The sequence below is a fragment of the Vulpes vulpes genome, chromosome 4 (assembly GCF_048418805.1).
Source record: "Vulpes vulpes isolate BD-2025 chromosome 4, VulVul3, whole genome shotgun sequence".
Lineage (NCBI taxonomy): Eukaryota > Metazoa > Chordata > Mammalia > Carnivora > Canidae > Vulpes > Vulpes vulpes.
The window spans coordinates 43,741,912-43,768,291 of NC_132783.1; the positions used below are offsets into that span (position 1 = coordinate 43,741,912).

Below are 26,380 nucleotides of genomic sequence, written 5' to 3' on the forward strand. Positions count from 1 at the left end.
CCAACAACCCAGAAGCAGCTAAAAATGTGAACCTAGAATTCTGAGGAAAGGTGTAGACTTGGGACTCACATTCTCAGGAAAATGTGAAAAGAGAAATACAGAAACCAAAGACAAGCTTTAAATGCCATCATCTAAAGAATTAGGAAGCAAACTAGACTGGGTGAGGACCGAAAATAAGTAATGCAGCATCCCAGAAGCTAAGAAGTCAAAGGGTTTAATTCAAATGAGAAAAAGGACGTGAACTTCAAAATGTGAGTTGCTATGGAACTGTCAAGTTCACTTGTAATAATTTGGTCATTTTTAACAGTTTAAACAGCTCTGTAGTTTACCATTTCATCTTCTCAAGGATAACCAGGAAATCAGTGTCCACCATGTCTTGGGCTAGAGTTAATTCCTATCGCCCTCGGACTTTTAGGGATTGGGAGCTGAAGATGAGGAGTCCTCAAGTTCCCATAGCCTTCGTTTTCTTACCACCAATTGTAGGTTTTGTTACATGTGCAAACGAGCACCAAACAAAATACTGTTAGTCCTTAGAAGTCACAGCCTCCTAAAACACGAGCCAAGGACAGGTTATCCATTATCTGCACAAGTTGAGTTGCACAACTGTGAAAACTCCAGGAGGCCCAAGGCTCCTCTATTCAATCTAGACAGGCCCCTGCAGAGCACTCTTGAAAAAGCCAAGGCAGAGGCGGACATTGGGGTCAGAAACCTATGAACCCGGGACCTCTTTTCTTTTTTCTTTTCTTTTCTTTTCTTTTCTTTCTTTTCCTTTTTCTTTCTTTCTTTTCCTTTTTCTTTCCTTCCTTCCTTTCCTTTCTTTCCTTTTCTTTCTTTCTTTCTTTCCTTTTCTTTCTTTTCTTTTCTTCTTTCTTTCCTTTTCTTTCTTTCTCTTTCTTTCTTTCTCTTTCTTTCTTTCTTTCTTTCTTTCTTTCTTTCTTTCTTTCTTTCTTTCTTTCCTTTTCTTTCTTTCTTTCTTTCTTTCCTTCTTTCAGATTTTATTTTTAAGTACCGTCTTCAGCCAGTGGGGCTAGAACTCAGCACCCCGCGATCAAGTCATATGCTCATTGACTCAGCCTGCCAGGCGTCCCGGGAACCAGGGACTTCAGGGCACAGGCAATCCTGCGTGCCGCTCAGCCTGTAAACAACAGCCCTTCAAACTTCTTCATCTGAAGATGAAAAAAGTCTTAAGGACTTTGAGAAACTAATGAAATGTATGCACCCTCCCCACACAACAACGTCCTCTTGCATACTTTTCCCGGGGCTCTTTAGGAACCCGACGGTTTCCAGCGAAGCCCGCATCCACCAGCGAGCCCGCCCCCCGTCTTTAAGTCTTGCGCAGGCGCAGGGAGCGCCCCGCAGAGGGGCGGGGCGGGGCCGGGAGGGGCGGGGCGTGACCGACGCCAAGGCCCTCGCACCTCCCCGGAAATGCCGTGTCTCGGGCCTCGGAGACAGAGAACTGCTTCCGGGAGCGCGGAGGAGGTCACAAGTCATGTGACGACGGCTTCCCGAGGAGACTTGTCTTTGAAACTGTCCCTGAAGTTACGGCGGAGAGAGCACCGCAGCTCAGAAAGCCAGTAACTCGAGCCGCTTCGCTCGGTATACAGCCGGGGCCCGCAGGGGGCGCGAGCGGTGAGACGGAGAGGGAGAGGACTGGCCTTCCCCTCTCCTTTGGGCCTACATGTCGGCGACTGGAGGGTGGAGTGGGCTGAGGTAGGGCATCCCAGCTTCCTTCTGGCTCTTTGGGAACTCCCACCTCGCTTGGGCTTCCCTGGTGCGAGTCTTAGAGCCACGGATCCTTGCCCGGCCGTGATGAGAGCCGACTCCGCTTATTAGGCTGGAGGTGAGAAGAAGTCTTGAGGGGAGAATCACCAGGAGTTTCTCTTCCAGGAGTGGAGATTGATCCTGCGGAAGAAAGGGGTTCGTCATGGCGGATGTGAGTTAACGCACCCACACAAGAGGAAGCGGGGAGGGTGGGGAGTTTGCTGGAGGCCTACTGCGCGGGGAGAGGCAGAGTGTCCCGAGCAGAAATGTGTTTACTTTTAACCCGCCCACCGCCGTGTATTTTCTGTAGACTCCGGAGTGAGTGACTAATATGAAGAGATGTTGTGGGTCCTGAGTTTCTGCCCACAGTGAGGGTGGAGGACGCTAAGGTGTCTGAGGTGGAGAAAATTGTACTTGCCACTCCCCAGTCCAGCGGGCGTAAGAGAGGCTCTGAACACCATTTGAATTTCTAAATGGTATTTGGCGGCCGTGTGAATCTACTTTTTCCCAGTAAAGTGGTCATGATGTGTCTCTAGATTCACTGGAGGCAATTTGAGATGATTTCTGACTGATAACCTCTTTAGCGCAGCAACAAAACCCAAATTCGAAGTTTAGGAAACTTGATTGTACCAGTTACTAGGAACAACAGGGAATTAATACTACGAATCTTTATATTTTACATCCTGTTATTATTTTACTTCTGTACATGCTGGGCATTCCTCGAAACACTGAACGTATGTAATTCTTACAACTTTCAGGAAGTAGGCACTGTTACTATCCTTGTGTTCTAGATGAGGATGCCAAGGCATAGAAAGATGGAAGTAACTTGCCTCAGGTTACACGGCTGGTAAGTTGTAGAGTCCAGGTACCAAGCCAGACAGTCTGACTCCAGAGTTTATGCTCTTAACCGCTAGGTTAAATGGTCATTAAACATTAATATGAATGTGATTTTTTTTTTCTTTTTGGTTGCAAGATTATGTGTTTGAATATTTCGGAACTTTGTATGCCTTTACATACAGACACTTCATTTTTTGGGGTGTTTGTCATTATGTTCTTGAGACCTTATTCTCCAGGCATCGTCAAATCACTATATATCTATTGAGCATCACCTTGCAAAGGTTGTTGCAATAAGGGCTGTGGGTGAAATAACAACAATTAAGGTATAATTCCTCTCTTTAAGGGTTTTTAAATTTCTTTTTAAGGTATAGTAAGCAGGTGATCATAAATGTCTATAAATTATTGTGTGAAAATTCGAAGAAGAGAGGTATTACATCTGGTTTGTATTAGGAAAGCTTATTTGGAGTATTTGGTGGTTGAGATTAGCTCTAAATAAGTAGCATTTTTTCTTAAAATTCTTTAATAAAGAATTATTATTAAAATGAATAGTATAAGCAAAGTTTGAGAGATGGGAAAGGGAAAGAGGTGTGTGGAGGAGCTGTGAGTTGTCCACGTTTGCTGGGGCTGAGGTTATGAGGGTGTGGTAGGAAGCAAGACTGTAAAATTAGGTGTTGACCATATTGTAGAGAGGCTCAAATATTAAAAGAATTTGTAGAGAATTTTTTAAACAGTGGAGAGCTACTCAGATGTTGGTTCTCAGCCTTGGCTGCACACAGAATCATCTGGCACCTCTAACCCAGGTGAAAAAGTATAATAATATGGCTACTAGCATTGTGTAGAATTGTATGGGATAGAAATGGGAGACCAGCATACCAGTTAGGCTAGCACAAGTCATAAATAAAAAAGTGAACCTGAATTATAATGTCAGTTGAAAAGGAGAAGAAGAGATCATTTTAAAAACATTTGACATCACAAATCATTTAGAAATGATAAAGGTGATGTTATTAGGGTTAAATGTTACTCTGTGTCTCAGACCTGAATAATGGGATTGGTAGTGCCGTTAGTGGAAACAATAAGAGATTGAGGAAATCTATATTTCACAAGAAATGTTGTGAGTTGTATTTTAATATGTGTGTTTAAGATAAGAGCAGAGGTAAGATGGTGATGATAACATGAAATAAAATGAACATTCAGGTTTGGAGAATAGTAGGGATTAGAGGTTCAAAACAACAGATACCTGATTTACCTAGGTAGACCTCATAATTGATACCTAAATTGTCAGTGAAATTCACCAGGTGAGAAAGTGTAAGGAGAGGAAATAAAATAGTGTTTAATTTCTTTAGTCCCAGCTCTCTTCCATGCTTAACACTTGACACACATTGTCATTTACTGTAGTCATGAAAACAAATGGAGTTTCAGAGAAGTGAGTTTACCCATGATTGTTAAAGTGACATTAGAAGGTTTATCTGTGGACACAGGAAGATGTTTATAATACATTCTCAAGTGAACAAGACAGTGGCCACAGGATGTAAAATAGTATGAAAAATATGATCTAATTTTACAGCTAATATGTATTTGCTATATTTTTGTCCAGACAGGCTAATTAGTTTACATACATCTTCTCAATAAATTTTAACAACAGTCTTATGACATAGGTTCTGTGATTTATCCTTTCTCAACAACTAATGAAACTGGAGCTTAGAGAAAAAGGCTAATAAATAACTTGTTCCAAGTCACACAGCTAGTATCAAAATCAGAAAGAAAACACAAGAAAGATTATGAGTGACAATTTAAAGTACCTGAAATGTGGGTGGGACAGTAACTAGAGAACCAGTCCAAGGCATATTATTATAATGTGATTTCTTATATTCTCTTTCAGGACCTAAAGCGATTCCTGTATAAAAAATTACCAAGGTAAAAAATTACTAATTTGTTATTAAACAAATTCTGCATAATATATGTTGATTTTATGTAACATTTCGTTTCTGTATATTATAGACTAGTATGTGTATATTATGCTGCTGTTTAGCATTTTCACATATTTGACATTAGCACAAGAAATATCCTTTGAATTTGCAGATAAATAATATGAGGCTTAGAGAAGTTATGTGACTTGTCTGAAGTTAAACAGCTCATGAATGCCAGAGGGCTAGAAGTTAGATTTCTTGCCACTTGAGAGTTCTTTCAAATATACTGTCAGCAGTTTACTGGATTATACTTTGAAGTAGTTAGAGCAGTTTTAAGGGGAAAAACCCTAAGAACATGCCTTTCCTCTAGTATCATTTTTAAGACCTAATTGCTGAGTCTGCATAACCCAAAAATGCTGGATATAGACAGCATTCATACTTGGAAAAATCACAAAGCTTTCTTTTGCCTGCACCCAGTCCATTTGATGCACCAGTATCAATTAGGTTCTGTGTGGAAGACAGCAAACTTCCTTTTAGATATTTTTGTGGTTCAAAGGACTTTGTCACTTTAGTTGTATTAAAATTCACGTTTAGCTTAGTGTAAAGTAATACCTGAGAGTTAATATGAGAAAGAGAATACAACTTAAAACATCCATTTTTATATTTCAGCATTACTGAATGACCTTTGAGGTGTAAAAGTGAGATCCCTTTTTTTTTTTTTTACACTTTTTAAAGAATTCTCCAAATGTGTGAATTTTAAAAGATTTTGGATGTCGATTTATTTCTGTAGGTAGGTTAAAAAAAAAAAAATTCTCTTGTTTGGATTTTTGTGTGAATTGTTTGACGTGGTTTGCCTATTGACTTGTGCCTTTACCCTGGCTGCAACCAGTAGAAATTAATGACCTTGTCTCCTGGGTTTGATTTACATATATTTTTCTATATTCAGGAAGAACGTACTATTGAACTGTTAAGTAACTTACTTCTGGTTTCATGTTAATGTAGTACTTGAATTCATTTTTACTCTCTTCCTTCTAGTACTTGCAAAACTAGAGCACTGATTCTGTTTTTAACATGATGAGCAGGCTTTGCTCCATAGTTCAGGGCCATAAAAATGACTGTACAAGCCGAAACCGTCCAAAGCAATTTTAGTAATTCCTGGGGAAAATGACAGTTGTTTTGTGACCTTTAGAAGATTTTGTCAAAACATTAAAACCTTTTGTTGGTTCTGTTTGAAGGGATGGAAACAAATGCTAAAACCAATATTTGTTTAATACACCACAATTTAAAAACAGTGGAAATACTGAGTATTACAGTGTTACTTTCTTTGTAGAAAACTTCTCAAGTGTGGTTTGAACAGTGCCTGCTTCTTTGCATATATAGTAAAATATATGAAAGGTAAAACCTTAAGATAAGGAGCAGGCATCTTTTCTGTGCCTTGGCAAATTGGCATACTCCTCTCCAAATGTGGATCAGCTTCCACCATTTTGTCCTTTGTACTGTTGATGTTCGAAGTTTTTTGCCAGCATCACTTCCTCTGGGAGATTTTCATCCTTTTCATCACAGCCCACTTTCGTAAATTCTGTCAGTAAGTGCACTTTCACGAAGCTCCTCTAACTGCACGTCTTGTGCACAACAGTAAAAATGTCAGCATTCTTTTGGCCAGTTATCTCATCTATGAGTGCTTACTTTCTATTTGAATTTCACTTCCAGCATTGTCACCTTTACTTCCTTTGCTATATTTCATCTTTATTAGCCAGTTCCCTATTTCAGTTCTGTTTTTCTTTTTAATGTCATATGCTTTTTCATTGGAAGACAAGGAGATAATAATACTCCATGCTTTACTGTCCCTGCATAAACTAAGTAACAGATGCTCAGTGACCAGTCACTGACACACTTTGAAAGAAGTGATGGGACAGTGTGCATCTGTCATTTACAAAGTTATTCACATAGTGATTTGTGCGAAGAGTTAGTGGAGTTTGTATTGTATGCCGTTACTCACTTAATACACCGTACTTCCTGAAATTTGAGCCATCCTGTCAGGGAGAGTGGAGTTATTTAATTCAGCTGTGGTAACTATAGTCCACATTGGAACTGTACAAAATGAAGGCTTTCTGTACTTAGGCTTTCTGTATCTGCCTCGTTGGAGGTTTAGCATATTGAAAGGATGGTAAAATTGACCAGTAGGGTTGGAAAGATACCACACTGGCAACAAAATATAGGAGCAGAAGCCTAGTTGATATTTGTAAAAAGAGTATTTGTAAGAGTGTGATGAAAATCTTTCTATAGTAGAAGAAAGGGATTAGGACCATAGGTTTGGTTTGGTTTGGTTTTCCCCCACCACACAGTTCCCCTCTTGAAGGCACCCATTACCCTCGAAGTTAATTTACACACCTAGAAACAAGCAGGTAAATAAGCACACATATTTATACATATACACATAGGTCTTGGTTGAGGCTATTAGGACAAAGTGTACCATAGATTGGATTTCCTATAAATAAGTGAAATTCTCACAGTTGTGGAGGCTGGAAGTACAAGATCGAGGTGCCAGCATGGTTGGATTCTGGTGAAGGCCGCTTTCTGAGTTGCAGATTATAGACTTCACCTATCTCCATATGGTAGAAGGAGGGCTAGCTAGTCTCTAGCCTTAAGTAAGGACACTATTCCCATTCTGAGGGCTCCACCCCATATCCTAATTGCCTCCCAAAGGCCCCACCTCTAAATACCATCACATTGGGATTAGGGTTTCAACATACGAATTTTGGGGGTGACAAACAGTCCATTGCAACAATACATATGTGTGCCTACCCTTGTTATGATATAAATTTTGTTTCCTGTACACGCACTATGCAATACTATGTTTTTTCACTTAACAATATACCTTTGAGATCAGTCCTTCCCAGTACATAACAAAAAACTTTATTTTTAATGGCTGTAAAGTATTCCATTGTATACGTGTGTCATAATTTATTGATCTTGTCTTTCTTAATAGTTAGGTTTTCTTCCTATTTCAAGTGATGTTGCTGTTGATAACTGTACAAAATTGTTTCTGTGTGTATATGTATCTGTAGAATATACTTTTATTTTATTTAACTAGTTTTTAATAAGAATTTCTTTTATACATTAACCTTACAGAGAAAAAAAAAAAAACCATGCAGAGCACATTTTAATCTGTAGATAATTCCAGAATTGAATGATCATGAAAAGTAATACCAGTAAATGTTTATACATGGTTATTTCATCGTTCTTACTTTTAATGTGAAGTTCATAAGTGATAGTGTTTATAACATTTTCTCAAATTTTAATAACACTTCTCTGACTTAAAAGTTTTTGCCACTGGGATCTTTAAAGTTTAATTTCAGTATCTTAATATGACAATTCCTATTTCTAACTCAAAACATTAAGGTTAACAAAGAATGATCTGGGTTATAGTTAGCATTGAACATATTTCTGAGTAGTAGTCCTGGATATTACAAGATTATGGGGCTGAAAGTTTGAGAATGTTTTCCCATTCTAATTTTTAACACTTAAGTTTTGTGCTCTTGGAATTCTCTAAAGAGTTAATACGTAAACTGCCTAATAAATTGTCAGTGTGTGCAGATGACATTCTGATGGCAATTAGTAATAATTAATATTTGTGAATTTTAACTATCAGATTCTACTTTACATGGATTATTTTATTAAATTTTACAATAGCTACATAAGTAGTTATTCCCATTTCATATTTTTAACAGGGGCTTACAGAGGTTTCATAACTAGCTCAGGGTGGTTTAAATAGTAAATGTAGGAGAGCCTAGACTGGATTATACAGTTACAGTTTTGATGATTCCACTTACTGCTTATTAGGCATAACTGACATACCAGACAGACCTTCATTCTTTCCAACCTGTTCCTTCAGCCTAGAGCAGTCTTTCTGTCAGTCTTCTCCTGACCAGTGCCATAACACCTCAGCTTAACTATCACTGCCTTCCCTGACCCACTTGTCTAAATCACCCCCCTCTTCTAGGCTCTCATACCCCACAGATATCTTGATGGCACTTAATACCATTGTCACTATAGCTACTGCTGATGATAACCTGTCATACTTTCATAAATAATGGAAAGATAATTAGCCATTTTAATGGAGAATTATCTGTGTTTTAGATCTTTATCAATAGCATAAATTGGTAAAGATTATAAGCATGTCAGTAATAGGCATGGTTATTCAATTTCTGGAAGTTTTGGCAGAAATTTAGGAACTTACGAGGTCAGCAACTGAGTTGACAGTTTTTCAGAAATATACTTGAAAATCCCCGTAATGACTTTAAGGTACATATTTTGAGAAAATGAAATGCTTCATAATATTTTAACTTTTTTTTCTTTCTAGTGTTGAAGGGCTCCATGCTATTGTTGTGTCAGATAGAGATGGAGTCCCCGTTATTAAAGGTAAAAACTGAGCCACCTGCATGTCAGTGTCATGTTTGCTTTTTTTTTTTTTTTTTTTTTTTAGATTTTACTTATTTATTCATGAAAGACACAGAGAGAGGCAGAGATACAGGGAGAGGGAGAGGCAGGCTCCCTGCAGAGATCCTGATGCAGGACTCAATCCCAGGACCCCAGGATCACAACCTGAGCCACAGGCAGATGCTCAACCACTGAGCCACCCAAGTGCACCTCATGTTTGCTTTTGAATAAAAACATACTTATGTCTGAGTAGGGCAGAAGGTAAGCATATAAAAGCTATTTCAGTAAATTCAGGCGATGGTCTCAGTTTAGGGGGAGATGTTTGCTTTTGTATGTTGAAGGCTGGGTTGGAGTTTATAACTTATTACATTTTGAATGGATTGTGTCACCATCAAGAGTTTAAGCATGGGTTTATCACAAGCCCGATTTTGCATTAAAGACATTAGTGGTATAATGTAAACATTAGTAAATAGTGCTCAGACTAAGCATGTATGCAGCTGTATATATTATACACACACATTTCCCTAACGTATAATTTTTGATCAGTACTGCTGGTGGTTGTCGTATAAACTTTCATACATTTGAATTCACATATATTGTTTTTTTGTTGTTGTTGAGTCTCTGTTAATTTTCTCCTTTGCTAGAAATAAGATATTTTTTAAACTGTTAACTTCACAATTACTTTAATTAATTAGACTCTAACAACTTTCTCGCCTAAAGAAGAGCTTGTTAACCTAAAAACTAATTTTTTTCCTTGATTTTCAGTCTTTTTTTTTTTTTAGGTTTTATTTACTTATTTGAGAGAGAGAGCACTAGGCATGAGAGCAGTGTAGAGGAGCAGAGGGGGAAGGAGAGGGACAAGCAGACTCTGGCCAGAACCAGGAGCCTGACATGGGGCTCAATCTCATGGCCATGAGATCATAACCTGAGCTGAAATCAAGTCAGTCACTTAACTGACTGAGCCACCCAGATGCCCCTCAGCTTTTTAAAATATATATGATGTCACTGTGCCAGTGTGTATTAAGACTATTTTTACTACTTGTTTCTTAATGTCATCACATGGATGTTCCTAGTTCTTTAGGGATGCTGTAATAGATTTACCAAAGAAAGATTAAGTAATGTTCTTTACATTTAATTTATTTTCCACCTGAGGTTATCATCTGTGTCAGATGATTTTAGACTTTAGAATTCAGAGAAAGTTTAGAAATCACCTAATTTAGTTCTTTCTTTTTGTAAACAAAGATGGTCAAGTGCAAAAAGTACATCGTTAGTGCAGAGTTACAAGTGAGTCAGTGACAAGATAGTAATAGAACCAATTATCTTCTGTTGTGTGTGGTTCAGTGTGCATTCTAAGCCACCATACCATGGGCAAGTAAGTCACCTGCCTTTTCACCTTTTCTCAGTTCTGGTAATGAGGGCTTTGAACAAAATCAAAATAATGTTGGAGATTTCCCAGCTCTAATGTTCTTTCTTAGGATCTCTGTATTAAGGCCTTAAGCTCTGCACTTATTGGTAGAACTAACTCCATTCAGGCCTTTTAATGAGTGAAAGAAACTTAAAACAAATGGCCAGCTGCAAAATTATTAAATATCTTCAAGTGATATGTTATAGGTTTTATGAGAGCAAAGGTTTTCTGGAAGTTTTTTTCATTATTATATTCTAACTTGGATCTCAGTTAACCAGAACATTTAGTTTATTAAATGTACTGATTAATTTGTGTTTTAAAGTAGATATTAAGAAAATATATACATTTAGAATTCTTTAAAAAAAATTACGAGAATCAGTATTTCCTCCCTTAGTTATGATCATTCAGTTTTTCATTGAGCAGTTTTTCTCACCAAAATGGATGAGACCCAGTTATTGATATGATCTTCAGTATTGTGAAGCATAGTACCTCTTGTGCTCAATATTTTCACTGATTTATGTTTTTTAAAAAAAAGTACGATAAACTTTTATCATATCCACTGCATTGATTTTTATTTAAATCATTTGTATTTCCAGTGGCCAATGATAATGCTCCAGAGCATGCTTTGAGACCTGGTTTCTTATCTACTTTTGCCCTTGCAACAGACCAAGGGAGCAAACTTGGTCTTTCAAAAAATAAAAGTATCATCTGTTACTATAACACCTACCAGGTAGGTTCATAATAATTGAATGGTTTGCTGCTTTCACCTATTATTATAATAGTCTTCTATATAGAATAACTTATGTTATTCTAAGTTTTAGTTTTGAAGTGTGGATGGCATTTTAAAATCTTAGCCTTCAAAGTTGTGTTGAATTGTAGTAATTGTCTTCACATTTTATTCCAGTATACCAGGAATTAATTAATATGGAAAAGTGATTAAAAGATTTATTAATAAAGTGCATTATCCTAAAAAGAGAAGTCAGGTCACTCTTACCTCCAGTAGATGGTGCCCTTAGCTTAACAAATATGATTTCTCAAATGACACACTTATTTTGTTGTTGTGACAAATAAAAAGTTCCCTTTGATGGTCACATAAGTTACTAAAATTTGTTATTGCTGCTAATTCCTTCATTTGGTTTAAAGATATATATATAAGTGGGGTTATTATGAGAGAATTTCATTGCTACATACCTCTTGATGTGTAGCTGCATTTTTTTTGTTTAGAATAAATTAATAGCTTCTGCTTTAGAGCTGTGTTTCCCAGAATTTGATTCATGTACTGCTGATGTTACACAAGTGACATTTTTTTATTTTAAAAAATAAATACACATATTCTCATGTGTATTAGGCAAAAGATAACAACCCCTTTTGACCTTTAATTTTACTAATAAAGATTAGTTTGAAACTAACTTTTTTAAAGTGATAGTTGAAGTTAAATTTAAATTAATAGTGTTACAGGAAGCAGGAAAATCATCAAGATATAACTACTTGAATGAGAAATACTGACTTTAGCCATGTAATCAAATATTTCCGGAGTCCCTGCCACGTAATAATTGACACACTGCTAGGCTTTGGAGCTAGAGAAAGGAAGATGACATAGTCCTGCCTTCAAATCTATGCAGGTTGAATAATGATAATGTCTCTAAGAGATACTCTGTCTGTTGTACAGAAATACTTATTTTCAGCTCTTTCATATTACATGATGCTAGGTAGTATCTTACACATTGGCCATTTAAATAAAAGTTTTGAAAAATTAAGATACTTCATTGAGTAACATTTACTTAGATCTTACTTTCTTTTTAGGTGGTTCAATTCAATCGTTTACCTTTGGTGGTGAGTTTCATAGCCAGCAGCAATGCCAATACAGGTGTGTTTTAACTACCTTAAATACAGCTTTTAATTTCTTGTAATACCATATCTGAGCAGTATAATATGACAGAAATAGTAGATTTAGAGTCAGCAAAGCTGAATTAATGGCCCAACTCCACCATCTATTCCTTGGTCTCCAGAAAAGTAACTTCTCTCGATTCTGTTTTTCCTAGCTGTATAATGGAGCTAATACCTACTTTCTTTGTCTGATGGGGTTATTTTCTAGTTCAAATGAACATTGTATGGGTAAGTGTCTTTTAAGAGAGAAAGGAAAATTAAATTATCTTCAGCATTGGAATGCTACATTTTGCTCACATTTGAAACAACTTAAGAAAATAGAGTGGAAAAGATAACCAAACACATAAAATGGTCAAGGATGAGTTCAATTCCATGTAGACCAATCTATTAGAGATTATTAAATCTTGAATGATATTGGGCAAAATTAATGTGATTTAGATTTTAAGAGTCTGGACTAGGATGAACATATATGTGTTCTTTCTAAGGGCCAAAGATTTTGAGAACACACACCACCAAGAAGCTGTACTTTCTATAGCAGATCATAGGATCCCATTATATTCAGTGACCTTGACCAGATATTTATGTTTAAAATAATGACTGTATTCTGTAGTTTACATACTATACTCCCTTTTGGATAAAGTGGGATTTTTTTTTTTTAAAGTATTATCTCCTTTAGATTTGACTGCTATTTAGAACTGTTATACATTCTTTTTTCTGCTTTTTTCTTTCCAAGTTGTTTGAGCACATTCTGTTTCCAGCTGTGTCACTGAAACTTGTCTTTAGATGCCTTGTTTTTAAAATGAGGGGTTTAGAATTGATGATCTAGAAGGTCTCTTCCATTTTTAAATGTTTCAAAGCTGTAAAATAGTATATGTGAAAATACTTTGTAAATTATAGAGGATAGTTGTGGTGTTGATATTTAAAGTATATTAAATATCAGTTGTGATCAGTCACCATCATATACTGAGTCATCAGTCGTTACAAATTTTGATAATGTACGGAATTATATTTTAGTACCTAGAACATTTTTTTAAAATGTTTTCTTCCACTCTGTGGTATATATGTATGTAAGAGAGAGAAGGAGAGAGCAGATTGGGGCGGGGCGGGGAGAGGGAGAAGCAGACTCCCAGCTGAGAAGGGAGCCTGAGGTGGGACTTGATTCCAGGACCCCTGGATCATGACTTGGCCAGGGGCAGTTGGCCCAACTGACTGAGCCACCCAAGCACCCAATCTAGAACATTTTGAGAATCCCAGATGCTTTTAATATTCTGTGAAATAGAGGAAGATCTTTGAGCATAAAACAAACAGTTTCTAAGATATTTAAGATAAATAATTTTTTACTCTGACAAACTAAGGAAAAGCTAGATAGGCTAATTTCTAGACTACATTGTCTCCCAGATTCAACACTAAATTTGCAACATGGAAGTGTATGTTTTACATTCATCTTTAAAATTAATTTTTTCAATTGAAATACCCATTTACACTTTAGCATTACTGAATTTATAAAATAGTTTTCTAATATTTCTTTATTCAAGGTTGAAGCAGCCTGTTTACTTGTATTTTGATAAAATCTGTTAGAATCTGTTCAGGAAAAAAAGTGTACCTTTTTATTTTTTTTAATTTATTTTTTTATTTTTTAAAAGATTTTATTTACTCATGAGAGACACAGAGAAAGAGAGAGAGAGAAAGAGAGAGAGAGAGGCAGAGACACAGGCAGAGGGAGAAGCAGACTCCATGCAGGGAGCCCGATGTAGGACTCGATCCCAGGACCCCAGGATCACGCCCTGGGCCAAAGGCAGACACTAAACCACTGAGCCACCCAGGGATCCCCCAAAAGTGTACCTTTTTAAGTAAAAATCTTGTATCATTTCTGATCAGTACAGATTTTAGAACAATAAAGTATAAATTATTCTTTTCAAAACTCTTAACAAAATTGCAGTACATATAATTTATATCTTCTAATACATATGAATATTTTTTAAATTTATATACTTTAATAATGAAAATAAACTTCATAATGAAAAGCGGTTTTGATTAGTTAGAATTATAGTATTTTGCTTTATTTATAGGGAATAAACTAGATCTTGTTTGCTTTTTAGTAATTAAATTTTGACAGTAGGAAATCTAAGTCAAAGACTTTTTCGGGAATATTTTTCTGATGTTCTAATTTTCTTATCTCTCTGTTTTAGGACTCATTGTCAGCCTAGAAAAGGAACTTGCTCCGTTATTTGAAGAATTGAGACAAGTTGTGGAAGTTTCCTAATCTGGCAGTGGTTTTGACGTAAACCTTTTCATCATAACAGACACAATATCAATCCAGCAATCTTTAGACCACAACAATACTTGTATCCATGTACTCAAGAAAGGGCCCCTTTTCCCACCTTACACTAAAGAAAGAGCCTATAGTTATAATTTATGGACAGATTGATTGTTATCTTTTCTTGTGTAGGGTCTTTTCTTGACTTAGTGAGATCTGGGGTTACCACAGAAACGGTTCATTACATCACAGCTCCCATGGAGTTAGTCCAGTCACAGATATGCATGAGATTCTATTCATTGGATCAGAATCAAAATGATACTTTGATCCACTTGAGCCATTAAGTGCTCCCTATTATATAATATGCCCAGGCCTGCAGAATGAAGCAGACCCTTTTTATTGTGAATAATAATGAGGACATATTTTTCTTTATATTGTTTTATTTCTTTGCATTGAGTGTGAGGAAGATAAATGGCTTAGTAAAAGTAATAAAATCAGTACAATCACTAACTTTTCTATGTATATATTATTTTGCAATATAAGTGAATATTACTAATTGATTTGATTCTTTTCAGAGGGTGCTGCTCTTTAATGAAAATGATAGCTAATGGTTTTTTTTCTCCACTCTGCTTTCTATAACCAATCAGTGTTTTAATGTTTGTGTGTTCTTTATAAAATTTAGAAGTAATTCATTATTGAATTCTGTTTCCAGAATTGGTATGTATGTAAACATGGTAGTAAAGCCATTTTTTTTTTCATACATGAGTATAAATAAAATAGTATTTTTTAAAGTATAGTTTGAGCACTAAATAGGTTTCTTTTCTGGCTTCTTTCAAAAGTTTAAAGAATATAATTAACTGAATTCATTTTCAACTACATGAATAAGCAGTGAGTTTTGCTTACAGTTGTTGGTTTGGAGACTGTTGTACCTAGTGTTAATTGGAAAGTAAACCTCATCCATGAGCCTAATTTACTTTCTTTGAAAGAAGTATCTTGGTTCTAGAATATGCCCTTTATATTCAGGAAGGCAGTCCACCATTCAGAGTTAGTTTCTTTGGGTTCTTTGACAGTTTGTCACTGGTAGAGTTCAGTACACATGCATTGAGCACCTGTTGTGTGCCATGCACCAGAGCTACCACATTGCAGAATTCTAAGAAGTACAATTCATATCATATTTCTGTGCTCCAGAGGTACCTTTCATGTGGAATGTGTGAATGCTGTCCCTGGAGTTGTGCAGTGAGTAGTCAGCACTGTGCCTGCTTGCCTTTTCTCCCCTATCTCTCTCCTCCCTCCCTCCTTTTCTTCCCCTCTCCCTGCTTTTATACAAACATGAAACTAAGTTATGGTACCTTCTTTTGAAGAACTTACAGCTCTGTAAATAAAAACAGGCATAGGATATAGTGATACAGCTATCCAGGATGCTGTAGAAACCCAGAGGTGGAGGGATTTATGTTGGGCAAGAGCAGTAGCCTTTATGTGGAATAGAAGCAGGAGACATGTTTGATCTGCAGGGAGCTATCAATAGTTCATGAAACCTAATAAAGCATTGAATGTGCACATTATAATATAGAAGTACCCCAAAATAAAATCAAATCTAGAATTCCCATTATCTGGGATTATTACTGAATAGCGTACCGGAGATTGTTGCTAATGCAATGCAGAACATTAACTTCAGATGATAATATATGCCTAAAAATCCCAAGAAAGGAAACTATAATAAATGGAGATACTTTTAATCCTCCCATGGTGAATATTAATATTACTATTAAAATTTCTGTTTGAAAGAGATAAATTGTTCTACAGCTTACCTGTAAAAGTAAATAGGTGAAAATCAGAAATGTTTGAAAAGGTTATATAAAACTAGATGAACTAGTTTTAAAAAGTAGTATAAACTTGATTAGGTACACAATTAAGTGGGTCAATGGAACAGAAAAACCCAGAAACAGACTTTACTATGGACATATGAGGACTTAAAACATTATGAGGATGACATAAGCCAGTGGGAAAAGGATTATTCAATAAAGTAGGACAGGCATTTTTTATGCCTTTCTGGTAGAAGTGTATATCTTGTATACCCTTTATATAGGACTCTGTGGCAGTCTCTGTGAAACTTCCAAATGCACATAACCTTTGGCCTCATGTATTAGAATTCTCCAGAGAATTAGAACCAGTAGGATACACATTTTTTATTATGTATAAATATATATTATAAATGTTACACAAATATAAAACACTTAGGAGGAATTGGCACTCATAATTCTGGAAGCTGAGTACTATGGTCTGCCATCTGCCAAGATGGAGAACCAGGGGAGCCAATGATATAAATCCCACTGAAGGCAGAAGACAAGTTAACATGTGTTAACCCAAGAGTGAGGCAAACAGGGCAAATTCCTTCCAATTTTGTTTTATTCATACTTTTCAATGGATTGGGTAATGCCTGCTCCCACAGCACAAGGCAATCTACTTAGTCCACAGGTTGAATGATGGAACATCATCATAGACAAGAAATAATGTTTATTTGGGCACCCTGTGGCCAGTCAAGTAGATTAAAAAAATTACCACACCCAGCAATTCCACTTCTAGAAATGTCTACTGATGGAAATGGACATGTACAAAACTATGTGTTTGTAGGTATATTCATTGCAATTTGGTGATAACCGAAAGAATGGATACAACCTAAATATCCCATCATAGATAGGGTAAGCCCTATTTTCTGGGCTTCTTAACAGTACCAGTTTATACCTGTTATTTTTTGTGTAATTATTAATGTTACTTCTTTCTCTTTTTAAAGATTTTATTTATTTTAGAGAAAAGAAGAAGGGGAAAGAATCCCAAACAGGCTCCCACAACCCTGACCTTAGCTTAACCAAGAGTGGGTTGCTCAACTGACTGAGCCACCCAGGTGCCCCTATTAATGCTCTTTTCAACTCTCAAGTGTCTCACTTTAGATAAATTATTAGTCACCCTAATCAGAGGATTAGTTAAATAAGTTACTACATTTGCCCAGTGGAAAAGAAAAGGGGAGAAGTGCTTTAGTTACTGAGATAGAAATCCAATATATGTTCAGTGAGAAAAGCATGGTGTGAAATTGCATAGTGTGCTGCAATTTATATATAAGAAATAAAAATACACTTGTATGTACATGTTTGTAACAGTAGGGAAGGACCTGGTAACACTTGTAGCCTCCCAAGGAGTAGCGCTAGGTACCTGGGGAACAAGGGTCCCAGGAATGAACCTTTTCAGTGTAAACTTCATTGGTTTTTGAATTTTTAACTTCAAAAAGAATAAAATATTCCAGCAAGCAAAATTTATAATAACATGGTTGATGCGGTATTTGGGGAAGAAAATTGTATTAAGGATTGCCAAAGAAACGGAAACAGAATATATATGTATTAAATTAATTTCAAGGAATTGGCTTATGTGATTGCAGGAACTGGCTGGTCCAAAATCTGTAGGGTGGGCCAGAAGGCTGGATATCCTCAGGCAGTAGCTGAGACTGCAGTCTTCAGGCAGAAGACTTCAATTTCCTCACAGAAACCTCAGTTTTGCTCATAAGGCCGGCCTTTCAACTGGATGAAGCCTGCTCATATTATGGAGAATAATCTCTTCTATTTAAATTCCATGGATTCAGATGATGTTGATTTAAGCACATCTACAAAATACATAGCAACATGTAGATTCATGGTCTATTGAATAGGTACTATGGCCTTACTAAGTTGACACCTAGAACTAACCTCGGACTACCCTTGTGGGCTTGGCATCATATCCATCTTCCTAAAGCATACTTACCTTCAAATAAAGTCAGTAGCCAACTTCTATTTCTGTCAAACCTCAAACAACTAACCTACATACAGAAAAGATGTTCACTTTCCCCAGAGGATGCAAAGTACTTGGGCGTTCATTCACTTTTTTCCTTCATATACTATATTTTTAAAAATATTTATTTGAGAGAGAAAAAGGGGGAGGGAGAAGAGAGAGAATGCAAGCAGACGCCTGCTGAGCACAGACTCTGACACAGGGCTCGATCCCAGGACCCTGAGATCATGACTTGAGCTGAAACCAAGAGTCACTCAACCAACTGAGCCACCCAGATACTGTAGTTTAAAGACTGTGATGTGAGGTTAACCCTTTTTAATACATCTTAAGTTGAATGATAGAATACAAGAGGAAAGAAAAGTTTTGCTTAATATGTGTATTCATACACATTCATCTACACACAAACATTCATAACAAAACAAGAAATACAATAATCACAGTCCTTGTGTCTGCAGCTGAGTACGTAGCTGTAGCTGGTATTCGTAACGGCCCTCCATTACCCATTCCATATTCCTTTTGCCCTCAGCAAGCACCTCAGCTGATCACAGCTCTAGCCTGTGGGGTGACCCAAACCATTATTTCTGGAGAATCCAACCCATTGGTTGTCCTGCCTGAATTGTAGTTTTCCATTGACTTTAGTCATGGGACTCGGTGATCCTGAGATTCTCTAGAGGATGTGCTGTGTCGTGAACATACTCTTCCCTCCATGGTGCAGTAGCAGCCCAGTGTCCCCCTGGAAATCAGGACCAATCGGCCCAGTCAGTACAGTTAATTCCCTTCTGTACCTGCTGATTCCAAAGGAGAAGTCCAATGAAGCTGGTAGCAACAGAATGCTTCCACCATTCCTTGCTTTGAAACCAAAACCTCTAGACTACCACAGCATTAGAATATGGAGACACTGCCCAGCCCAGCTAGATATTGCCACTTACGTGGTGCTCTAACGGAGTCTTCAAAAGGCCATTCCACCATTCTATCAGGGCTGCAGCTTCAGGATGATGGAGAACATAGTAAAACCAGCAAATTCCATGACGGGTATCTGATTTATATTAACTCCAAAATCCAAGGAGGCCCATTAGGTATTGTGCCTCTTTTTTGGTGTGAAAAGGGCCAGATGCAACAAGTTATCCTTTACCTTAGAAAAGCTGTCTTGACCTGTCCCCATACCACTGGGCCCCCAGAATTTCAGTGAGATGAAAGCCCCTGAGTTTTTGCTGAATTTATTTCCCACCCTCAACCAAATATCTTACCACTAAGTCTAGAATCGTTGCTGCCTCTTGCACCTTAGGTTCAATCAGCATAATGTTATCAATACAGTGGACCCATGTGATGTCTTATGAAAAATGTGGTCAAGGTTGGTGTGGACTAAATTATGACATAAGGCTGAACTGAAGTAAGATAAATCTCCAAGGTAGGATGGTGAAAGGTGGATTGCTGGCCTTACCAGATAAAGCGAGCTGCTTCCGGCGGCCTTTGCTAATAGCAAAAACATTTGCCAGATCAATAGCTGCATGTCAGGGACCGGAGGCTGTGTTAATCTCAAGCAATGAAATCACATCTAGAATCGTAGCTGCGGTTATAGTCACCACCTGATTGATAATCCACTGTCATCCTATGAGATCCTGTTCTCTGCAGGGTTCAAATAGGTGGGCTGCACGGGGATGTGGTGGGAATCAACCACCCCCGCATCCTTCAAGTCCTTGACGGTGACACTAATCTCCGAAACCATTCCAGAAATGTGGTATTGCTTCTGGTTTACTATCTTCCTAAGTAGAGACAGTTCCAGTGACTCACATTTGTCCTTTCCGACTACAGTAGCTCTCCACAGTGCAGGTCAGAAAATGGAGGTGGATATTTGCCAGGTCCCGAGTAAGTCTATACCAAGTAAGCATTCTAGAACTGGAGAAATAACCACAGGTTCAGGAACTCGCCCTGCTTCTCTGGTTTCATCTTTGCTTCTTCTGTGGAAGACCCAGTCCCTTTCAAATGTCTTCCAGATATTTCTGGGGGCCCCTCCCCCACCCCACCCCACCCCCGAGCCCTATAGATCTACTTCTGAAACCAGTTTTTGCAGACACCTACCCATTTCATTTACTCTTGCTCATATTCTCTGGGAGTTCCATCCTGGCCACTGCTACTGTAGTGAGAACATGAGTGCCTAGATGCTGCTGGAGGCTAAGGGTGCATTCTGCACAGCTATGCATGTGACACAACTTACAATTCCTACGTGTTCCCCTTAGGACCCTAGTGAAACCGCTCCTTTACATTTTCACTGTGGGAGTAACGGACAAGAGTGTGCTCGGAATCACCCTGCCCCCATGACGAATGTCCATAACCCATCAGCAAAACATTCGCACGACTTTCTCTTCCCTTGGGTGGATTCCTTCTCAGGAAAGTGCTCGGTTTCCTTTTATCTGCAGGTTCACTAGACCAGAGCTACTAGAAATGGGGTCCACAAGCCGGGCTATGGAGCCTGTTAGCAGTACGTGACAAAATAACACAGGGGTTGAGAATAAAGTGTTTACTTTATAGCAATTAGACATACCAACTTAATGTCTGTTGATTTTGATAATAAAAAATTGAGATTTGTGATATTTGTAGTTTTACCTCATGTCCTAATGACTTTTTTCCTTGGGTTTTACAAAATCTCAGTCTATGATAGATCAGAAGTTTAAAAACAGAAAGAAAAAGGAAATCTGGTCCTTCCCTACTGATGATTTAAGAAACTGTGCTACAGTGATTGAGTGTAAGCTTGAGTATGCTCTGCAGCATACTTGGCCTGGAAGAGTTTGGCAAAAAATTGGGTTTGTTGCGACCAACCTGAAGTAGTGGAGGGGAAGGGCAGTAGGACTGGTGTTAACCCTGTAATATAAGTTCTCTTGCTCTTTGCTTGAACTAGGAACACAGCCCAACTCTCTGACCAGTGCACATGGCGTAAGCGAGAGGGGAGATGAGGAGCCTACTCTTGCAAGCCAGGTGGGTGGGAAGAGAAGGGCTCTGACTCACTGAGTGTTCTCAGGTTCAGTGGCTCAGCAATAGGGGACAGGTTGCCTTCAGAGACACGAATAGCTGTCCTCATCATGGAAGTGACTCCCCTAGTCCAGAGGGAACGGTGCTTCCATGGGGCAAGATTTACCTGGGCAGGAGGAGGGCGGGGATTCTCAGAATACCCCCTAACACTTTGGCTGTGTCTTAAGTGGCACTTCCTTTATGTTAAGCACCTACCTGGTAGCAGACAAGACCTGACTCAGACCTCCCCGACTGGCTGTTCTCTCAGACAGCCCTGCTCCAATTGCTGTTTGCACAAAATATCCTCCCTCCTCTTGGACTTGGAGAAATAGCTGAGGGAACTGCACCAGGCTCCTGTCAGGGGGCAAAATCCACTTTTCAGGACTGCTGACAGCAGGAAAACATCTAGTGGAGTGCTAATGACGTAGTATATGTCACATATATTACCAATTAGCTTGACCTCTTCACGTCAAAGCCCCTCCAAAAATGATTCTATCCCTGCTGAAATATACCCTCCACCATAGAGCTTTGTGTATCTCACATGCAGAATTTGTCTTGTTTATTTCTATCCATGATCATATATGTCTTTTTTTAAATTTTTTTTTTTATTTATTTATGATAGTCACAGAGAGAGAGAGAGAGAGAGAGAGAGGCAGAGACACAGGCGGAGGAAGAAGCAGGCTCCATGCACCGGGAGCCTGATGTGGGATTCGATCCGGGGTCTCCAGGATCGCGCCCTGGGCCAAAGGCAGGCGCCAAACCGCTGCGCCACCCAGGGATCCCCATATATGTCTTTATTATCTTTTCCATATTTAACTAAGAACTCCCTCAGAACAGGGACTATTTCTTCAACTCCAAATTCTTGGTAACACACAGTCTAACAGAAGTGGATTCTTCATGGTCATTTATGACAGTAATCGGTTCTATTTCTTTTTAAATTACAGATAGTAAGCATATATTTTAATAGCAAAGTATTACAGGCACAAAAAAATGCTCTTTTTAATAAACTTAACCAAAGAATATAAATAAACATGGCACATTTTACAAAAAAGTAAGAACAATATGACCTACGCAAAGAAAAACTCTTGGTTCTACGAAAACAAAACACGCACCACACACCTCAGTGGGGATTCATTTGGAACTCCTTTGTGAAACTGACACAAAACATTTTAACTTGACATTTGCTTTATCTCATATGATACACATAACAAAATACATTAAAAACCTTGTTGAAGTATACAAAAATGTAATATAACTTCTGAGTCCTGGGTGTCTAAGTAACAGAAGAAATGTACTGATGAAGGTATGCACTTGGACTGCAAAAGCAGTGTTAGATCATAGCTTTGCACCATACTCTTTTTAGTTTTGGGGTCTCCCTCCACTTTTATCTCTCTTCCTACCTATAAAACTTCTACTAAAAAAGCAATATTAATAAAGATAAGAGGAGGGATTCGAATCTAATTATGAATTCTGGATGCCAGCGTCTTGTTCTCTTATTTCAACCCCCTGATTCTAGCTTGAAAATGTGGAGTAACACATCATCATATATTTTGAGTGGATTTAGTGTTGCTCCTTTAACTGGCAACAGAAGTTGCTCTTGAATGAAGCTCAGGGTGCTCGGTGAAATTAATGCAAGGTGATTCTTACTTCCCCTGGGCCAGTGTGGACAGCTCACCCTGGGGAAGAGATTGCCATAGCACACTCTTCTCTGCTTGAGAAGTCTCTCAATCCATGGGCAGAAGTGTTGGATGAAGTCAAATTGGTGCTACAAGTGCTCTATTATTGTTAGAGTGATAATAATGCCAATTACTATTATTAAACTACAAGTCATCTACTATTTTATTATCTTTCCTCATTTGTTTTCTTACTCTTGAAAACATTGCCCCCCAAAATGATGAAGAGATTTTTTTTTAGGTTTTACCTTCCTTTATCTTCCTACCTGATAGTCCACAGGATATTTAATTCTCACAGGTTTATCATTAGAAGGGAGGGAAGGACCCTCTAGATTTCTGAGCCTTTTATGAAGAGAAAAATAAATAACTGCCAACATTTCCCATTTTAGTTTTGGAAATTGTTTCTGTATGAAGAGAAAAGACAAGCAAAAATAACGCTGCCTCCCCCCATCTTTGGTGTTTGCTATTTCCATACACTTGATGTAGAGGCAGTCAAAGTACACAGCTGTTCCCGTCCTGGTTGATGGCACAACCTGGATGTCAGATGAGCTGACTGTAAGGCAGAATGGGACTCTAGGCAACTAATGTCAACCAGCTTGAGGACCACAGTGAGGGAAAACAAGATCCCTTTATCTTCTATTGGGCATTCTGAGAGTGAGCATGCCTGGGCTGGTGGTTCCATCTGTTTTCATCAGAACGATGATGCTTTGATATTCTCAAGAAGACAACAACATCTTGAAGGGCAAGCAGTGACCTGTGAGTCAGCAAATGTGGTGTGTTCTGAAAAGTCCAAATCCGCATCTGCTTTTGATTTGTTTTGAAAGAGAAATCCTTAGTCAGCTTTCCTCTGAAGCCTGCTGTGGATCACAGCATCAAGGACCATGCCACCCTGCTCCTGAGTCAGGACATCCTTAGTCAGGAAAGGTCTATTTAAAGATGAATGACCGAGATCGGATTGTGCCTTCCCCTTGGTCGAGCTGCTTTCTTATTTGAGACTGTAATAGAGCATGCACGTGCATATTTATTATTGAGTAATTTTAAGATAACGAACTTGACATATTAAATAAGACATGCTGGTTAGTAATAACATGGTGCCACTATAAATGAATTAATAGGTGACAATTTTCAGTATGGGTTTTTTTTTTAAGATTTATTTATTTATTCATGAGAGACTCAGAGAGGCAGAAAGAGAAGCAGGCTCCCCGAGAGGAGCCTGATGTGGGACTTGATCCCAGGACCTTGGGATCAGGTCCTGAACTGAAGGCAGAGGCTCAACCACTGAGCCACCAGGTGCCCCTGGTATGATTTTCTATATTTTTCTCAGGATAAATACTGTAAAGTAGTTTCTAAAACACATACAAATTGGGAATTGGCCTAATACTTATGGCAGTTCATAAAATGCAATACTACTCAATGAATCAAAATGAATACTTAACTCTAAGTTTATTGATAGGGAAAAATGTTTATAATACATTGTCAGTGGAGCACACAGGTAAAAAAAACACTGAAGAATGACTAAATTTTGTTTTTGAATACTTATTTGCACAGGGAGAAGTCTGAAAGTGTGTGAATTTGATATTTTTTACCTTAATTTTCCCCAAATAATGATGTCACTTGCATAATTACAAAATACAAAGAATAAAAAGCTGATTCCTATCTGAGTAAATGTTTTATGTGGCAAAGTATTTCCCCACTGAATAGCAAATACTTTGGAACTATCTCAGACTGAGTGGTATATTTATTTGCATTTCAAACTGAAAAGATAACCAAAAACAAAAGTCCTAGCATCTAGAAAAGGATATGCAACGAATTTCTACATATCAGCTAATTACATAAAATATCAGGAAAAATTGTTTATATTGGAAAGCATCAAGGGTTTCAAGATGGTATTTATGAAAATTTTTAGAAAGCTTAAAGGATAAGTTCTTGACTAACGACTCACTAAGTTGCAAACATAGATACAAAAAAATGTATGAGACTGGTAAATTTTTATAAGTGCTCTGTCTTCCCCCTGGCAGGGGTACATAGGAAGTAGACCAAATAAACCACATTTTGTCTTGATCTTCACAAAGACACTGAAAGCTGAGCTAAGTTCCTCTGGCAGCCTTCCTCCTCTATTTAAAAGGATTTTCTACTATAGAAATATGTCAACTTTCCCCTAACTGACCTTCTGGTCCCATGGGACCTCCTCTGGGCAAGACTGGACCAGGCTGCACACTCAAAGGAAGACTAACATACTTGAGGGCATGAGGCTAAGGCTCTGGGGCAGAGATCCCAGTGCAACTCTTTTCTCTTTTACCCCTGTCTACGTGCCTTCTGTGTCTCATGAGAATAAACAGACTATTCCATGAGCCTGCCAGTGGACATCCCATTGATTCTTGGGGATAGTCTGACACTAGCAACAGAAATACATTTGAAATCATCAACATGTTACTTCTGAGTCCTAGGCATCCAGAGGACTTGTATAACTCACCAGTTTCCAGCGTAATATCTTGATCCACTCATCAGCTTCTACTCCTGTCTTTGCACAGAGATAAAATGTCCTGAATGGGAACACCAAGCTGATAAGACAAAAGAAACACATAAGATGCTCCAGACGGTTGCCTGAATATATCGGTTGAACGGTAATTAGAACATTCAACAGGAAAAAAAAGAATCAACAAAGCTACTGGAAGAACTGGTGAATTCCAGCAAGTGGCAGAAATATTGAGGAAGTTGTAGATTCATATTATCATCATCAACCAGATTTCTATTTTCTTTCTTTTTTTGGGGGGGGCGCGGCGGTCAGATTTCAATTTTCTAATGAGAATTGGAAAAAGAAAAAACATGACCAGGACACCCCCAGATCCTTTTGTTGCTTATGTCTTAGACTGAATACAACACTCGTATTTATAATACAATATATAATATAATAAACACGTTGTGTTTATTCAGCTGATGTGTTAAATGACTCAGAACCTGTGCTGTGATTCAAAGAATAAGTAAGTCTTATAAGAGTTTTCTGAAGAAACTCATTTGTGTTGGCTTGATTGGATGAGAAATTATCTCTCCTCTGTGGATGTAAGCAGTTTTAACTATTCAGAACACAGGAAAAAGGATAATAAATATCTTCAACTATTCATTTTGCCCGCTCTGTCATGAGTTAATCTCTGCTGGAAGAAGACAAACTTTCCTACTCGCATGAAAAACTTATTCCAGGAATATGGTAACTCTTCATTGACTGTCTCTTTGGCTATATAGTCAAATCTTTTGACTAATAAGGTCAGCCCTAACTTACATCCTGCCTGTATTTCCTATCCTTACAGTTGGGATGCAAAACACTAAAAATCCTTTTTCCCTCCTCTCAAGAAAAAAAAAAAAAAAAGCCTAAAAAGCCTTGAACTAAAATTCA

The 26,380-nt window shown here is 37.9% G+C and overlaps 2 protein-coding genes and 1 long non-coding RNA gene across 6 annotated transcripts in view; 2 read left to right on the forward strand and 1 right to left on the reverse strand.

The window, feature by feature from the left end:
* Positions 1-1,447: 1,447 nt before the first annotated feature.
* LAMTOR3 (late endosomal/lysosomal adaptor, MAPK and MTOR activator 3) lies at positions 1,448-15,288 on the forward strand. Of its 3 annotated transcripts, none has more exons than XM_026015624.2 (7): positions 1,448-1,596; positions 1,888-1,933; positions 4,478-4,512; positions 8,869-8,927; positions 10,947-11,080; positions 12,154-12,217; positions 14,427-15,288. In XM_026015624.2, exons 2-7 carry the CDS (start codon positions 1,925-1,927, stop codon positions 14,498-14,500), a joined length of 375 nt encoding a protein of 124 aa, XP_025871409.1. In that variant the 5' UTR covers positions 1,448-1,596; positions 1,888-1,924; the 3' UTR covers positions 14,501-15,288. The 3 variants fall into 3 exon arrangements, with proteins under 3 accessions (XP_025871409.1, XP_025871410.1, XP_025871411.1); XM_026015625.2 differs by having other exon boundaries at positions 1,459-1,710; XM_026015626.2 differs by having other exon boundaries at positions 1,459-1,629.
* Positions 15,289-21,206: 5,918 nt separating this feature from the next.
* LOC140598586 (uncharacterized) lies at positions 21,207-25,551 on the forward strand. The gene is made up of 2 exons (XR_012001042.1): positions 21,207-21,283; positions 25,521-25,551. It is a non-coding gene; the product is annotated as an uncharacterized lncRNA (long non-coding RNA).
* DAPP1 (dual adaptor of phosphotyrosine and 3-phosphoinositides 1) overlaps positions 22,243-26,380 on the reverse strand; it is a 48,548-nt gene continuing 44,410 nt past the window's right edge. For both annotated transcript variants that reach the window (XM_026015644.2, XM_072755581.1), the window contains exons 9-10: positions 25,463-25,550; positions 22,243-23,984 (exon numbers count right to left, since the gene is read on the reverse strand). In XM_026015644.2, coding sequence (XP_025871429.1) covers positions 23,916-23,984; positions 25,463-25,550 — 157 coding nt within the window. In that variant the 3' untranslated portion in view covers positions 22,243-23,915. The remainder of the gene's footprint in view (positions 23,985-25,462; positions 25,551-26,380) is intronic.

Excerpts from the sequence above, each read along its gene's own strand:
- LAMTOR3 (XM_026015624.2), top strand. Across the intron at positions 4,513-8,868 it reads CTGTATAAAAAATTACCAAG|TGTTGAAGGGCTCCATGCTA; the intron begins GTAAAAAATTAC and ends TTTTCTTTCTAG. Across the intron at positions 11,081-12,153 it reads GTTACTATAACACCTACCAG|GTGGTTCAATTCAATCGTTT; the intron begins GTAGGTTCATAA and ends CTTTCTTTTTAG.